General features: G+C 35.7%; 1 protein-coding gene across 4 annotated transcripts in view; it reads left to right on the top strand.

Moving 5' to 3' along the window:
- ALMS1 (ALMS1 centrosome and basal body associated protein) overlaps positions 1-17,988 on the top strand; it is a 274,368-nt gene that overhangs the window by 229,545 nt on the left and 26,835 nt on the right. For all 4 annotated transcript variants that reach the window (XM_037806566.1, XM_037806569.1, XM_037806568.1 and 1 more), the window contains one exon: positions 1,367-2,469. In XM_037806566.1, the coding sequence (XP_037662494.1) occupies positions 1,367-2,469 (1,103 nt within the window). The remainder of the gene's footprint in view (positions 1-1,366; positions 2,470-17,988) is intronic.

Raw genomic sequence — 17,988 nt, 5'->3', positions numbered from 1 at the left:
CCTGGAGTTCAGGAGAGAAGTTAGAACTTGACAGGTAAATTTGAGAGTAGTTAACAGCATAAAGATGGTACTCAAAGCTGCAGGGAGACAGGAGATCACCTAAAAAAAAGAGTATAGAATGAGAACATCCCCTGGAATTGGCCACGTATGGAAATCATTGATCATTTTAGCAAAAGCAGTTTCAGTGCAGTGGTATGGCTGTTCTCTAATTGGATTATTTTGAAGTCACTTGGGTGGAGGAGGTAAAGAAGAGGGAAATACATGTTTTCTACTTCGGAAGCTTGGCTGTGAAGAGGGGCAAAGAAATGGGCCAGTATCTGGAGGAGGATAGGAGGTCACAGGAGGGTTTTCTAAAGATATGATATATTAAATCGTGTTTTGGGAATTATCCAGTAAGATGGGAGAGGCTGAAGATATGAGAGAGATATGATAGGGGAAAAATCCAAGACCTCGAAAGGGAGATGAGTTGGGTTCCACAGCTTTAGTGGAATGACTCGCCTTTAAAAGATTGCATGGTACTGCCTCTGTATCCAAAAAGGCAGGAGGTACAGGTAGGTTGGCAGAGGTTGTGGTAGGGTTGCCTCAGGGCCATCACACATGATAATCCCTCTGCCCTGAATGTTCTTCGTATGCAATTTTTGGGTTTTGCTCTCATTTTTACTTATTTCAACCTCCTCAGAGAAGCCTTCTGTAACTACAACTTCCCATTTAAATTTTCTCACAGCACCCTGTTTTTGTCCTTCATAGCCCTTAACACAATTTATAATTATATATTTGTTTGTATTTATTTGTTTACAGGAGCTGCAGTCTCAAGTACCTATAGAAGCTAAGCAAAACCTTCCCATTTTAAATGTTAAATAATTCTAAAATTGTACAGAGTCTTTTATACTTGAAGGGGCAGAGCAAGCAGATTCCACGTGTCCCTCTCTACTCTGAGGAAATCACCACAGGGATTCCCAAAGAATTGAATGTAAACTCTGGTTGCCAGTTATCTACAGTATGGGGGGAAAGGATCCCTTAATAACAAATGGGACTTTGTGTTGAATGTTTGCATCTTTGTTTCTGCACATCACTTGGAACTCCAGAAAAGTGTATAGATCCTTGAGTGAATTGGTGTCAGAGTCCAGCCCTGCATCCAGGCCTTTTGACCCAGAGTCCTTAAAACCTTCACCATGCCAGTCTGGCTGTTAAGCACAAGGCATGAAACTTTTGTGCAGGGATTGAATTTTCTAAAACTTCATAAAAGCTATCTTTCCTTCATTCTTTGTTCTATATCTAAAGAACTAAGTGTGAATAGTATTTCTAAAGGAAATGAACATATATCTGAAAGTCTTTCAAAAAAAAATTTTTTTTTTTTCCTTTTCAGAATCCAGAGGTCATTCACAATTTGAAAATACTGCCCATTCTGTCTTCAGGTCAGCCAAGTTTTATTTTCACCCTCCAGTGCACCTACCAAGTGATCAAGATGTTTGCCATGAATCCTTGGGAAGGGGTGTTTCCATGAGGAATTCTTACGTTTCTCTACCTTATCAAAATGTGGACAAGGCTAATAAGGATCATGCTACAATAGAGAGCCTCAGTGTCAGTTTGAATATGGGAAACAAAGAAGCCATGCACAATACTAAAAGTCAGACTAGAGATAATCCAAAATGTAACAGGCAAATTAATGATCCCAGAAGGAATTGTAAGGTCACCTCAGAGCCAACAACTCAGCGAACTACAAGTTTGAATGAACTCTGGAACAGGTATCAGGAACGACAGAGGCAACAGAAATCTCAGATCAGAGACAGGAAAGAACTAACCTTGGTGGAGCGACTTGATCGTTTGGCTAAACTTCTTCAGAATCCCATCACACATTCTCTCCAGGCCTCAGAAAGTACACATGATTATAGCAAAGGCGTACGAGATGTTAAGGAATGGACTGGTAGACAGCAAGAACGGAAAAACAAGCTTCAGAAAAAGAAGAGGTATAAAAGCCCAGATAAATGCCATAAGAACACAGGAGATCTTAAAAAAAGCAAGATACTTTCTCCTCATCAAGCTGGGAGGTCCAATCAGATTAATATTGAACAGATTAAATTTGATAAATATATCCTGAGAAAACAGCCAGCTTTTAATTATATAAGCAACACTTCTTCAGATTCTAGACCCTCAGAGGAGAGTGAGCTGCTCACAGATACTGCCACCAACATCCTTTCAACCACGACTTCTCCTGGGGAATCAGATGTATTGACTCAAACAGATAAAGAGGTGGCCTTGCCTGAGAGGAGCAGCTCAATATCCACCATTGACACTGCCCGACTGATCCAAGCTTTTGGCCATGAAAGAGTATGTTTGTCACCCAGGCAAATTAAGTTATATAGCAGCATCACCAACCAACAGAGGAGATGCCTTGAAAAGCGGATCAAGCAGAGCAAGAAAGGTCATTTCCAAATGACTTCTGAGCACACCAGAAGGCAAAACATCCAGGTACATGGCTACAAATTCCAACTGGCATGCAACTGCCTTTTTCATGGACTTTTTAGTTAAGCTTTGCACACAGGTGATAAAAGCCAATTGCCCTTTCCTTACTGTCGCATTTCTAACCAACTGGAAAAGAGTGAGAAAGTGTAGTACAGTGCTCTTGTGAGTTGTCATTCTTTTCATCAACAACCATTTATGAATTACCCTTTGGATGAAGGGCTTTGCTGCTAGATGCTTCAGAATCTGCAAAGTATTGCTCTGGCATAGGGGAGCATCAAATTTAGAAAGACCTTCATTTTACACTTTTGCTTGGTTTTTTGTTTATTCACTCTTCCCTGTCTTTCAAGAAATATTTGAGGTGCCTTTAAACATGCACACACATATTCAAACACACATAAACAGTACAATATAATATTTTTTAAGTAAGTGAAGAATTGGGAATGACAAAACGTTAAGTCAAAGCCAAGGTTGAGTTACAACATGATTAAAAAAAATTAATTTTGAGTGATGGAAAAACAAGTAAAAGCCAGAGGGGACATAAATATACCTTGTGGATATGCTTGCTAGAAGTGAACCACAAATTTGTCTTGATGTTTTCTGGGGGTTAGTATTGCCCGAGTTTTGTGATCAATTACATGAGTTGGTAATATAGAAACAAACCAATTTTTTTTTTATCTGTTCTCATAATGAAGGCACTGCAATGTAATAAACAGGCTCCTCAACAACGTCCTTATAATAGGTTCGTCATGAACACCCATAAGTCTGTAACCAACATTGCTTAGTTTAAGGAGCTCAGTAAAGGCAGTTCTCAAGGGTTTCACAAATGCAAGGTCATTGTTTTAACCCAAGATAAAACTTAGAACATCTAGAAAAGTGTTCTCCAAGGAAGGATGCTTGCAAAATAACTCCATGGTGTATGGGAAGCAAAATATTAGAATTTACATTCATTTTTCTCAACCTTTAAAAAATGTATATTTTAGTGTACATTTATAGTACAGAAATATAGCGGTAACATAATTAACAAATAAACTAATAGCTATTTTTGTAATTTGTGCCCAAACACATTTGTCAGTAGGAGTCCATGACCAAAAACTTTTGGAGAACATTTATCCATTATAGCTGGGGTAGTGTTAATATCATCTATGACAATTGAGGGGCCTAAATAGAAGGCCACTCCACCTCTATGCAGAGGGAGCCAAGGCAGTATACAGAGTAGGACCAGGATTTTCCTCAGAAAGTAATGCATTTAAAGTTTGGCCTCTTACTTAGTCTAAAAAATACCTTGAACTCTCACCTTGACCGTAAAATAAGTCTCAGGAAAGCACCTAAATGACACCCAACTTTGTCCAATGTAACTTCCTGGTGAACTTTGCAATGCAGTATAAATTAGTTGAATTTAGTTAATTAATTTTCTATTTAGGATTAATAGTGGTAAAACAGTTAAATTTTTGAACATATCTCCCTAAAATAATTATTTTAGTCTTCATAAACAATCTGTAGTCCTATTTCAAAATGTTAGTAACTGGATAGCTAAGCCAGTTGTCTATAAAGTCCGCTGCTAGTTCTTGATAATAAAATTGTGGCATGTGCACATAAAAGAGTGGTCATACTTCTACTGATAGCTAGGGATGGGAATGGGATGGTTAGGAAAGTATGTGGAGGGCATGTATCCAGCTTCTCCAGCCCCTGCCAACCATTAATCTGCTTTCTGTCTCTGTACTGGTTACATCATATGAATGGAATCATACAACATAAAACCTTTTGTATCTGCTTCTTTCACTCAGGATTATGTTTTCAGGATTCATCCATTTTGTAGCATGTATCAGTACTTCATTCCTTTTTGTGGCTGAATAATAATATTCCATCATGGATATCTCACACTTGTTAATCTGTGATGGGCACATGGGTTGTATCCATTTACCTTTTGGCTATTGTAAACAGAGCTACTAGGAACATTTCTATACAAGTTTTTATTTGACATCTGTTTCCAGTTATTTGTGATACATACCTAGGTGCAGAATTTCTGGGTTATATAGTGTTTCTTTGTATAACTTATTAAAGAACCACCAAACTGTTTTCTGCAAGCTGCACCATTTTACATTCCCACTGGTAGTTAAGGGGATTCCAGTTACTCCACATTCACCTGCAAATGTTATTTATAGGTTTTTTTGTTTGTTTTTTCTTTAACCAGGACCATTAGGTGGGTGTGAAATTATATCTTGTTGCAGTTCTGATTTGCATTTCCCTAATGACTAATGATGTTGAACATCTTTTAATGTGCTTGTTGCCCATTTGTATATCTTTTTTGGAGAAATGTCTTTTCTGGGCCTTTGCCAATGCTTTAATTGGGTTGTTTGTTTTTTTGTTTTTTAATATGTTATTGAATGCTTACAACTGAATCATAAGAGTTCTTTATATATACTGGGAACTAGATCTTTATGAGATATAGACCTTTATCAGATATGTAATTTGAAAATATTTTCTCCCAATCTACCAGTTGTCTTTTCACGTTTTTGGTATTGTCCTTTGATGCACTATATTTTTAATGTTTATGAAGTCCACTTTATCTAGCTTTTCTTTTGTTGCTCATGCTTTTCATATATATTTAAGAAACCATTGCAAATACAGGTTCATAAAGATTTGCCCCTATATTTTCTTCTAAGCATTTTATAGCTTTACCTTAATTTCCTTTTTGGATTGTTCATTGCAACTGTATAAAAACACAGTGGTTTTTCTGTGTTGATTGTGTTTTTGCTTTGTTTTCATTCATAGCCAAGTATTTTCTAATTTTCCTTGTGATTTCTTGTTTGATCATTGGTTGTTTGGAACTCATATTTGTGGGTATTCCAAATTTCCTTCTGTTGTTGCTTTCTAGTTTTATTCCATTATGGTCAGAGAACATACTTTTAAGTTTATTGTGACCTATTTTATGTCCCAGCATATGGTCTCTCCTGGAGAATATTCCAAGTGCACTTGAGAAGAATGTGTATTCTGCTATTGCTGGGTATTCTGTATGTATTTGTTACATCTGGTGTTATAGTGTTGTTCAAGTCCCCTGTTTTCTAATTGGTCTTTGTCTAGTTTTTCTAATCCACCTCAAAAGTGGTGTATTGAAGTGTCCAACTATTGTTGATTTGTTTATTTCTCCCTTCATTCTGTCAATTTTTGCTTCATATATTTTGAGGCTCTGCTTTTAGGCTCATATATGTTTATATTGTAATATCTTCTTGATGGATTGACTCTTTTATCCCTATATAATGCTCTTTGTCTCTTGTAACAATTTTCAACTTGAATTCTCTTTTGTAAGATTTAGTACAACCACTTCAGCTCTCGTTTCTTTACTGTTTGCATAGAATATCTTTTTCCATCCGTTTCCTTTCACCCTTTGTGTCTTTAGAACCAAATTGAGTAATTTTAAGACACAGTATAGATGAACCCTGGTTTTTTATCTGGTCCTGCCATTCTGTATCTTATAATTAATGAGTTTAATTTGTTTACATTTTACATTTTGCTATTTGTTTTCTTCATATGTTATATATTTTTTGGTCCCTCAATTCCTTCATTACTGCCTCTTGAGTTTTAACTGATTTCTTGTACTATTTGATTCGCTTCTCATTTTCTTTTCCATGTATTTTTTATTTTCTTAGATTATGGATTACAGCTAAGAACTTAAGTTTATAACAGCGTAGTTTCAAATAATACCAATTAATCTTCATTAGCATACAAAAACTTTACTCCTATACATCTCCATCCCTTTCTTTTTGTATTGTTATTGTCACATCTTTGAACATTGTATACCCATTTATATTTTAAATATAACTTTATAATTATTGTTTTATGCATTTGTCTTTTAAATCACATAGGAAAGAAAGAGGAGTTACAAAAAAGAAATACAATAACACTTTTATGTTAACGTATGTAACTTACCACTGTTGTCTATTTCTTTCTTTGGCTTTGAATCATTGTTTAGTGTACTTTAATCTTTGTTTGGCTTTGACTCATTGCTTAGTGCACAAGAAACACCCTTTAGCATTTCTTGTAGGGCAGGTCTACTAGTAACAAGCTCCATTAGCTTTTGTTTATCTGGATTGTCATAATTTTTTGAAGGATAGTTTGCTAGATAATGAATTCTTGATTTACAGATTTTTTCATCACTTTAAATATGTCATCGTACTGCCTTCTTGCTCCATGTTTTCTAATGAGGATTCCTTCTGTGTTATGAGTCTCTTTGTTCTTGCTGCTTTCAAGATTTTCTCATTATCTTTGGCTCTTGGCAGTTTGGTTTTAAGGTGTCTTATGTGGATGTCTTTGAGTTTATTCTATTTTGGAGTTCACTGAGCCTCTTAGATGTGTACATTTATGTCCAATCAAGTTTGGGAATTTTTCAACCGTTATTTCTTCAAATTATCTTTCTGCCCCTTTCCTCCTCTAGGGCTTCCATTATGTGCTTATTGTTATGCTTGATGGTGTCCCACAAGCCCCTTAGTCTATGTTCATTTTTCTTCTTTTTTTTGCATTCTTTTTTCTTTTCCCCCCTCAGACTAGATGATTTAATTTGGTCCATCTTCAGATTCACTATTTCTTTCTTCTGTGTGTGCAAATCTGCTGTTGAATCCCTCTAGTGAAGATTTCATTTCAGTTATTCTACTTTTCACCTCCAGAGTTTCTATTTTGTTCCTTTCTATGATTTCTATCTCTTTATTGATATTCTCTATTCAATAAGGTCTTGATCTCCTGGTTTCTTTTACATTTTTGTGCATGGTTTCCTTTAACTGTTTGAGCATGTTTATGGCCCTTAAAGTCTTTGACTAGTAAGTCTAACATCTGTGCTTCCTCAGAGTCAGTTTCTGTTAATTTTCATTTTTCTTGTGAATGGGCCATATTTCCTTGTAACTTTGCATACTTCGTGATTTTTGGTGGAAAACTGGGATTTTAAAATATTATTATATGGTAACTCTGGAAATTAGGTTCTTCCCTTTCCTTCCCAGAATTTGTTGTTAGCTTGTTGTAGGTCAAAGTTGTTTATTTAGTGACTTTTCTAAACTGTTTTGTAAAAACTGTATTCTCTGTCAATCCTGTATTTCTGATCCTTTAGCTTAGTAGTCACCTAATTGTTCAACAGAGATTTCCTTAAATGCCTGGAGCCACAAAAGAAAAAAAAAGGAGAGAAGGAAAGAGAAGGGTTTTGCAGATTTTCCATGTTGGGGTACTTCTTAGCCACACTGTTGACCACTTTGCCTTAGGCTTCATTTTGCTATTACTTTCATTTTATTTTCCATATAGAGGTAAGCACTCATCTCCATTATGTTTTCTGTTGGAATCATATCTGAGCATTTACATGTTGAAATACATGTTGCTTTATAATGCACTACTTTATTCTCATTTTTTATATTGCAGTAGAGAATTGTACTGATTTTTAATGCAATTTTATTGAAAGATATTCACACACCATATAATCCATCCAAAGTATACAATCAGTGGCTCACAATATCATCACATAATTGTGCGTTCATTGTCACAATCAATTTTAGAACATCTTCATTACTCCAAAAGAAAAAAATGAAAATAAGAACACCAAAACATCCCAAACTCCTTATCCCCCCTATTTTATATATATATGTATATATATATATTCTTTATTTTATTACTCATCTGCCCATACACTGGGTAAAGAGTGTCAGTCACAAGGTTTTCACAATCACATGGTCACACAATAAAAGCTGTATGGTATAAAATCATCATCAAGAATCAAGCCTACTGGATTACAGTTCAACAGATTCAGGTATTTCTTTCTAGCTATTCTAATACACTAGAAACTAAAAAGGAATATCTATGTAATGCATAAGAATAACCTCCAGAATGATCTTGCTACTCTATTTGAAATCTCTTGGTCATTGAAACTTTATTTTGTTCCATTTCTTTTCCCCCTTTTGGTCGTGAAGGCATTCCCAATCCCTGGGAGTCCTGTCCCACATTGCCAGGGAGACTTACACCCCTGGGAATCATGTTCCATGTCGGAGTAGTACTGAGTTAATGGCTGCGAGAAGCCACATCGGAGCAACAAAAGAAGTTGACTTGGGGTGACTCTTAGGCATAATTATAAGTAGGCTTAACTTCTCCTTTGCAGGAATAAATTTCCTAAGTGCAAGCCATAAGATCGAGGGCTTTGTTTTTTTAAATTGAGAGTCCCTAATGCTTGCGGGAATATCAGGAATTCCCCAAGTGGGAATCCTCAAGGGGACTTTGCAAATACTCTTTTATTTTCTGTCCCATATACTCTTGGATGTATCAAAGGTATTACATTAACCTGTACAGAATAACAAGATCCCATTCCCTGTACTAGTTTCCATGTAATTATGTTGTTTGGATACACTGACCATACAGGTTAAGTTAGATAGTGTGCTACAGGAATATAAATTTTGTACCAAATGAACGTCTCTTAAATAACAGTTAAAACTCAGGAAGAGATGTCACTGCTGTAAGAGCTTACAATCTACAGACCTTTACAGTAAGCCTTATTGAATATTCTGTACTCCTGCATTGTCAATTGCCCTATCTCTACCCACATTCTATCCCCTGATAACCTATCTTCTCAAATTCAGTTCTCAGCATTTGCTCATTATACTTAGTTTACATTAATGAGGCCTTTACAATATTTTTCCTTTCATTCCTGGCTTATTTCACTCAACGTAACATCCTCAAGGTTCATTCACCTAGTTGCATGCCTCATGAATTCATTCCTTCTTGCAGCCGTTCAATATCTCATTGTATGTATACACCACAGTTTGCCCTTCCAGTCACCCATCATGTTCCTTTAGGCCACCTCCAACCATTGCAAATGGTGAACCCTGCTGCCATAAACACCAGTTGCAAATGCCTATTCGTGTCCCTGCTTTCAGTTCTTCCAAGTATATACCAAATAACAGGGTTGCAGTATCATATGGCAACCCTCTGCTTAGCCTCCTGTGGACCCACCACACTGTTCTCTAGAGGGGCTACACCATTCTACTTCCCTACCAACAGTGAATAGGTATAGCTCTCTCTCCACATCTTCTCTACCACTTGTATCTTTCTGTTTATTTAGCCTTCATTTCTTGCTTGCACTAAGCCTAAATATCAGTGGTGGAAGATTATGGTTTTCTCAAATCTTTTTTATGCATGTGTCCTTCCCTGGTCATGGCATAGCTTTCTATTTTCCCCAGAATGTGTGAGACATTATCAAGCCCTTTACTCCTCCAAGAATTTTACTGATTTTCTTCCCATGTTTCATTGTGGCTCTTGTTTGCCTCCGCTGTTCTTATTTGTCCAGACAGCAGTGGCTTGTTCATTTAGTTTACGGTGTTTTCAAGGAACTCCCTTCACAAAGCCTCTTCTCTATGCCGAGAGAGTTCCATTTTAGGCAAAACAAAAGCAGTCCCCTTACATCAGTTTTTCAAAGAATCCTCAGGTTGAAATAGACAAACAATAGTGGGAGCAAGATCCACTCTGTTCTCTCTTGAGACCAGATACGCCCACGAGGAGCATAGACTGCTGTCTTCAGGGCCACAGCACTGGGGAGGGGGGTGGGGCAAAGCTAAATTAAAACACCATAAACTCTTGTACCTTGTTTCAGTGATATTTCACCTTGTTAAGCATTTGCTTGGTTGCTATAAACTGACTATTTTACAATGTTCCATTGAGCTTCATTGTGGCAGATTTTGCCAAGTTGTTCACTTTCTCTAGGGAAGGAGGGGCCTCTGGAGGTCCCTACTGTACCATGTTTACTGGTGTCACTCACAGGTCATTTTGTGCTCCTCTCACAACAACACCGTGCCCCTCCAACAAAAACTATTGTTCTTCTACTCCAGGTCTGCGCTATATTGGATACTTTTTTAAAACTCTTCTTTTTCTTGGTAGAGTTCATGGAGAAACAGTCTGCAAGAGAGTATGAACTCCTCCAATTTCTGTAGCCCCCAAAGGTTTCATACTCTTACCAGTACACTCTTGGCCTTCACCACTCAACCAAGTCTCCAGTCCAGCTGAACTCTTCTTTCTGGTGTCCAGTTGCATCTTCTCAGTTGCAACAGTTAATCTGTTGCTCTTGTCTCATCTCCCCCTACAGGGCACCTATCTCCCCTGAGATTTGGGGCCAGTTGGTTTCCCGGTGACCTCAACTTTCTGATGGCTTCATGAAAAATCATGAACTTGGAGTTTGTCCACTCTGTTGTTGTTGTTGTTACAAGGATGGGAGCAATGCATTATCCAGTTCTCTAAATCCTCAACTGGAAACCAGACATACATATCCAATAGAGTTCAAGCTATAGTATATTTATTAGTAGTACTTTCTAGGTGTTCTGTAATTACAGTTTTGGATTTTCTGTTTGACCCAAGGTAAATTTAGTGGATTTTTTTTTCTGTTTCCATAAGGTTGGGTTTATTGTCACTACTTAGCAATTTATAATTTTAATGTATTGTGATCAGAAACTATTTCTGTTTTAAGAGGAGAGATTTTCTTCGTGGCATAACATATGATTAAGTGTTCCATAGGTGTTAAAAAGGAGGTAGAATCTCTGTATAGGTTATGCCATTCCAATTATTTCTAGTAAATCATCTTTATTAATTACATAAATTATGTACTTCCTTGAATATTGGTTTCCTTGATCTGTTAAGGGCCTCATAGAGTATATATGCCAATTTTGCTCCTCTCTTCTGGGTACAAGCATTCAGTTTCTCTGTGTCAGAGCAACCCTGATTTTTTTCTCCCCAAAGGGTCTTTGTTTTTTGTTTTGTTTTGTTCCTGGATCCTTATTGGTTTTTAAGTTTTAATTGGTTTGTTCAGGTATGTCTAGTGTTGACCAGTCTCTATTTTTTATTGAAAGCTAGAATTCACATGCCACAGAATTCACACTTTTAAGGTGTATAATTTAGTTAGTTTTTAATTATTTGCAAGATTGTACAACCATCATAATCATCTAATTCCAGAACATTTTTCAACCTGCAAAGAAATCCTGTGCCTGTTAGCAGTCGTTCCCCATCCTTCCCTCTTCCCCAGCTCCTGGCAACCACTAATCTACTTTCTGTCCCTATAGATATGCTTTTTGTATCTTATCTAGAAACCATTGCCTAACCTAAGGTCACAAAAATTTACTCTTGTGTTTTCTTCTATAAGTTTTATAGCTTTAGCTCTTATATGTAGGTCTTTGATCCATTTTGATTTAATTTTTGTATATGATATAGGGTGAGGGTCCAACTTAATTTTTTTACATGTGGATATCCTGTTGTCCCAGCACAGTTTGTTCAAGAAATTCTTCTTTCCCCCATTGAATTGTCTGGTCACCTTTGTCAAAAAGTAGTTCACCCCAAAAAAAAAAAAAAAAAAAAAAATGACCATGAATGTAAGGGTCTATTTCTGTACTCTGAATTCCATTCTATTGATCTATGTCTATCCTTACTCCATTTCCATACCATCTTAATTACTGTAGCTTTGTGGTAAGTTTTGAAACGGGTAGTGTGAGTCCTCCAACTTTGTTCTTTTTCAAGATTAGTTTTGCTATTCTGGAGTCATATGGGTTTTAAGGTCAGCGTTTCAATTTCTGCCCCAAAAAAAGCAGCTTGAATTTTGATAGGGATCGCATTGAATCCTGTAATCAGTTGGTGAGCATTGTGATGTTAACAAAATTATGCCATCCAATCCATGGAATATGGAATGTGTTTCCACTTATTTAGGTCTTCTTTAATTTCTTTCTATGATGTTTGTATTTTTCCCTTCTTTATAGTTTGACATTTCTTTTGTTAAATTTATTCCTAAGTATTTTATTTTTATTGATGCTCTTATAAGTAAGAAGCTTTTTCGTTATTTTCATTTTCCGATTGTTCATTGCTAGTGTATAAGAATACAGCTAATTTTTTAATATTTATCTTGAATCCTGCAACCTTGCTAAACTGTTATAAGCTCAAATAGTGTGTGTTTATATTATTTATGATTTTCTATGTATAATATTATGTTATTTACTATAGAGATAGTTTTACTTCTTCCTTTCCACTCTCATGCCATTTATTTCTTTTTCTTGCCCAATTGCCTTGGCTAGAGCCTTCAGTATAGTGTTGAATAGAAGTTGTGAAAATGGATATCCTTGTCTTGTTCCTGATCTTAGGTAAAGCTTTTGAGTCATTAAATATGATGATAGCTGTGATTTTTTTTGTGGATTATCTTTATGAGGTTGAGAAGTTCCCTTCCCTTCCTAGTTTGTTGAGTATTTTTATCATGAAAAGGTTTTGGATTTTGCCATATGCTTATTCCACATCTATCGAGATGATCATTGATGGATCTGTTAAGGGATAAAGATCACTTTATCCTATTAATATGGTGTATAACATTGTTCGATATTCATATGTGAACCAACCTCGCATTCCTGGGCTAAATCTCACTCAGTTGTGATGTATAGCCCTTTTTATATGCTGCTGGATTTGGTTTGTTAGGATTTTATTGAGGACCTTTGCACTGATATTCATAAAGGATTTTGTAGTTTTCTTGTGATGTCTGATTTTGCTATCAGGGTAATATTGGCCTCATAAAATGACTTAGGGAGTGTTCCCTCTTCTGTTTTTTTTTGGAAGAGTTTGTGAAAAATTGGTGTTAATTCTTCTTTAAATGTTTGTTAGAATTCACAAGTGAAGGGTCGTCCTTGGCTTTTCTTTGAGGGGAATGTTTTGTTTACTCACTAAATCTCTTTATTCAAATATAGGTCTTCAGATTTTTTATTTCTTCTTGAATCAGTTTTGATAGTTTGTTTCTAGAATTTTTCCATTTCATCTAAATAATCTCATTTGTTGACATATAGTTATTCATAGTATCTCGTATAATACTTTTCATTTCTGTATGTCAGCAGTAATGTCCTTCATTCATTCTGGTTTTTAGTAATTGAGTCTCTTTTTCTTGTCAGCCTAGCTAAAGGTTTTTCAGTTTTGTTGATCTTTTCAGAGAACAAACTGTTGATTTCATTTGGTTCTCTCTTTTAATCTAATCTCTGTTTCATTTATTTCCATTTTCATCTTTATTAGTTCTTTGCTTCTGCTTTGCTTTGGGTTTAGTTTGTTCTTTTCCTAGTTTCTTATGGTAGAAGATGAGGTTATAGATTTGACAACATTCTTTTAGTATAGGTATTCACAGATACACATTTCCCTAAGCTCTGCTTTCACTTCATCCCATAGGTTTTAACATGTTTTTGTTTGGTTTTCATTCATGTCAAAATATTTTTTAATTTCCACACATTTGTGAATTTCCCAAATGTATTCTTCAGTTACTGATTTCCAATTCCATACTATTGTGGTCAGAGACTATACATTATATGATTTCAGTCCCTTTAAATTTATTGCAGCTTGTTTTATGGTATAGCATTTGGTCTCTCCTGGAGAATGTTCCTTGTGTACTGGAGAAAAACACATATCCTGTTGTTGTCAGGTGGTGTGCTCTATAGCAGTCTGTTAGGTCTAATTGGTTTATAGTGTTGATCAGTTCTTCTCTTTCCCTGTGAGTCTGTCTAGTTCTATCCATTATTGAAAGTATTGTATTGGACCCTGCAACTATTGTTATTGAGTCATCTATTTCTCCTTTCAATTCTGTTAGTTTTTGCTTCACATATTTTAGGATATTAATTTTTTTTCTGGAACCAAAGTTGACTCTATTTCCCTTGCATATTCAGATTTACTTTATTTCAACAAAATTTTTCTTTAATTAAAACCTTGAGTATTTTTTCCTTTCCTTTTGATCCGTTTTCTAACTCAGGTGTAGGAGATGGGGCAACAACCACTTATTCAAATGTTAGCTCTCTATTGAATGCCTTCCTCTTCTGTCATTTTGATTCTTTTCATTTCCTGCATCTTGTCTTCTGCATTTTGGGTGACTTTTTCTATCTGTAATCTACTCCGCTGGCTCAGTTTTCTACACCGTTGATCAAATTTCTGTTTTCTATTTCATAAATTAGTTCTGTGGTGATACAGCAGTATTTTATTCTTGTCCTGAGTTTTCTTCCTTAGTGCCTAGTGTTGGTTCTGACACATAGTAGATACTCATTAATTATTTGAAGAAATGTCTTAATTTTCTAACCTGCCTTTTAATGTCTCTCTACTGTCTTAGTCTATCTTGGTTCTATTTAATTAGATCCATGTTTTTGTTTTATTTTCTTGAGAGCTAAATTATTTATTGAATAAAATGGGTAAGCCTTCTTACAAAATAAATTCTTCCTCTTTCTCTTCTTTTCTTCCACTTTAATGCTATAGAGTTTTTACTCTCTTTTGTTTTCAGATTGCCTATCTTTTGTCTTTAGTTCTGTGGAAGGCATATATTTGCCCACAAGTAATGTGGTTGAATTCTGTATGACTTTCTTAACCTATTTACAAGGTACTGTTTGAATGCTCTTCCCAGGACATCGGCTTGAGAGCTAATTGTGTATAGCTTGTTTTACTCCAGAGTCTGAGAAAACCAGGGAGGCAGTAGATGATTGTAGGTCTCTGGACAGCCAAAGTAGGTGACATTTTTCTCTGCCATTATGTTAAAACTCATAGTGTGGGGATGAGGAAAGAAGTATTCAGTTCTGTGGGGACATGCTGTTGGGTTTTTCTTATTGTGCTGCTTTAGGGTCCACTGGTGGCTGCTTTAATGGCATTGCCTTAAGGGCAGTGATCTGGGAAGTCTTTGTATTGCAGTGAAGATAGTCATACTTAAGAGATTATTTCCCAGACATTTTTCTGACTTTTTCCTGGCCAGAGGAGGATATATGGTAAATCATTCTGGCTGGAGCAGAAGTGCTGTTTTTTTCACAGGGAGGAGTATGTCTTCAAATGGGACATTTATCTCTTTCTCCTGGGCCGCTTATTACCTCAGCCCCTTTTCTAACAAATGGGGCATTTTGAATTTAATTTACTCACCTTTCATCCTTCTGTATAGTCCTTTGTGTAGGAGGAGCTGTGTGACGGCTTCTTAAATTTGGTTCCAGTTGTTTCTCGAGAAACATTTCTGGAAGTTTGTGATATGAGTTGAGCCTTTTCCCTAGATTCTCAATATTCACTTTTTGCTTTTGTTTGTTCATGTCTTTCATTTATAGAAGTTGTTTCATTAGACCTATTTACCATCATATTTCCTAAAATCCATTTTATCTGTTTTCTATGTTTCTCTCTTTTTATATTCAATTTCTCCTTTTCAGTTGACTCCTTCACAATTAGGTCCATGCTTCTGTTTTTCTTCATCATGGGCATGGGAAGTTCATGCATGTCACAATTTCTGCTGATGCTTATATCTTTCTCTTCTCTTTATTGCCAAATACTTTTGTCAAAAAAAAGATACCTCTTTTTTCTTTTTTTGAGTATAAAGATAAAAAGATAACTAAATTCAGAGATCAGACAACACAGAAAATATAAAGACCTTGAAAATCACCCATAATTCTCACCATCCTGAAATAGTCATGATTAATATTTTTATATATAACCTTCTAGGTTTATATTTTATGAATTCACATGCATACGATATTATCAAAAAGAAAAGAAAAAAGAAATCATACCATGTGTATTCTTTGGAAGCTGTTCTTTTTACTTAATACATCAGACATCTTTCTCTGACAATAAATATAAATTTATAGATTTATCGTTTTTAATGGCTTTATTGATTCCATTGTATGAGTATAGTATTATTTATCTCATTAGTTTCCTAATGTCAGATATTTAGATTGTTTTGAATTTTTCTCATAATCTGCACTTTGATGAATATTCTTGTTACCACTTTATGACTTTTTCTATTTCCTACAACTTCAAGAATTTTTTCTGAACATGAAAGTGCTGAATTACCAAGTATGCATATTAAAAATTTTAGTCCATGCTGCTTAATTGTCCTTCTAAGAGGCTGAGCCAGTTGTTTACTCACCTTTGTTAATACCTGTCAGTAGCATTCTTTTTTTTTTAATTCACTTTTATTGAGATATATTCACATACCATACAGTCATCCATGGTGTACAATCAAGTCGCATTCTTATTAACATTTGCCAGTCTGATAGGCCAGCAAACCAAGTTTTTATTTCGTTTTGTGTGTTTGTTGGCCATATGCATTTCCTCCTTTTTGAACTGACTTTCTTGTCTTTAACTCAGGTTTCATTAGTTACGTCAATGCTTTCTCCTGACATGTTTACTCAAGACATTTTGACCTCATGATATATTTGAAGGTTTAACAGTCAGTATAAGCGATGAAACTGCAGCTGCCTCTCTGTCCCTCCCTCCTTCTTTTAATGATACTTATTCTTTCTTTGACTCACTCTTTCTACCACTCTCTCTGCTGTGTCCCTCTGTGCAGTCTTTCTGTCTGTCTCTGCAATTCAGGCTCTCTCTTCTCCCCATCAGTTTGTGTTCTGTCTGCTTCTGTGTGCTTTCTCTCTGCCTCTGCTCACCCCAGCCCTGTGCTCTCTCCTGTTCTCACTATTTCTACTCTCTATATTTTTTCTGAGTTCTCCTCCTCTCCCCATTCCACCCCTGACCTTTCTCTTGTGTTCTTGCTGTGCTTGCCTCTGTGATTTGTCTCTGTGTGTTTTCTCTTTTTGTTTCCCTTTCCCCTTCCCATCTTCTTTTCTCTATGTCTCGTTCAGATTAGAAAGAGTAGTAGTTTACGATTGTCAGTAAAAAAGAAGAAGAAAAGTAAAGGTTACCAGTTTTTGTGTATGGAGAAAAAAGCTGAAGAAGGCAAATGACTTCTCTGTGTTTTTATCTCTCTACTTCCAATTGCCCTTATTTCCAGCAGCTGGGCAAATGAACAATACAAACTGACTACCAGAGACCTCCGTGAAGGAATAAAATGAGAGCTTTATTAATGTTCAGTTAAATGTTTACCAGTGTTTCTTACATTTTTATAAAACAGACTGATTTCATATCAGTCTTCACAATCACACCCATATACGGAAAGATATTACAGCCAAGAGCAGTGTCTTGGAACCCAAAGGATAAATTACATTATATTTTAAGAGAAGGAAACTCAGTATATAAAGCTAATTTACCAGTTTTAATCCCAACTATAATATATACATGTGTGTATGTGACCCGAATAGGATCACGTTATCTACAAGCTATGGGATTATAATTTTTCTTTTCCTTTATAATTTTCTGTGTGTTTTAATATATTTTTACAAGGAGCATATATTTTCCAATAAGAAACCATAAAGGTTGGTTTTATTTATCATTAATAAGAATGAGGTAAGCCAGACTGATCAAGCAAGATATGAGTTATAAGCTGGGAATGAGAATTCTGAAGCTGCTCATTGTTTTCTGGTTGCTGCCGAAGACTAGATTGAACTCCCAATTCTAGTCATAATGAATCCTTTTATAAAAGTATAGTGAAAGAATAGGATTAAGGAAATATTATATGAAAGAAGTTTTTATGCCAAGATAGCCTTTTTTTCTTTTTTTTAAACTACCTGGGGTTGAGTTAAATGTAGTTCTAGTTCATGGCCCCTCTTTTTTAAGTTTTACCCTCATTCCTATCCCCCATAGGCAACTGATTCTTTTATGTAA

The sequence above is a fragment of the Choloepus didactylus genome, chromosome 17, assembly GCF_015220235.1.
Source record: "Choloepus didactylus isolate mChoDid1 chromosome 17, mChoDid1.pri, whole genome shotgun sequence".
Classification (NCBI taxonomy): Eukaryota; Metazoa; Chordata; class Mammalia; order Pilosa; family Megalonychidae; genus Choloepus; species Choloepus didactylus.
The sequence above is the reverse complement of the archived record's forward strand: the minus strand, read 5'-3'. Positions and strand labels throughout refer to the sequence as shown.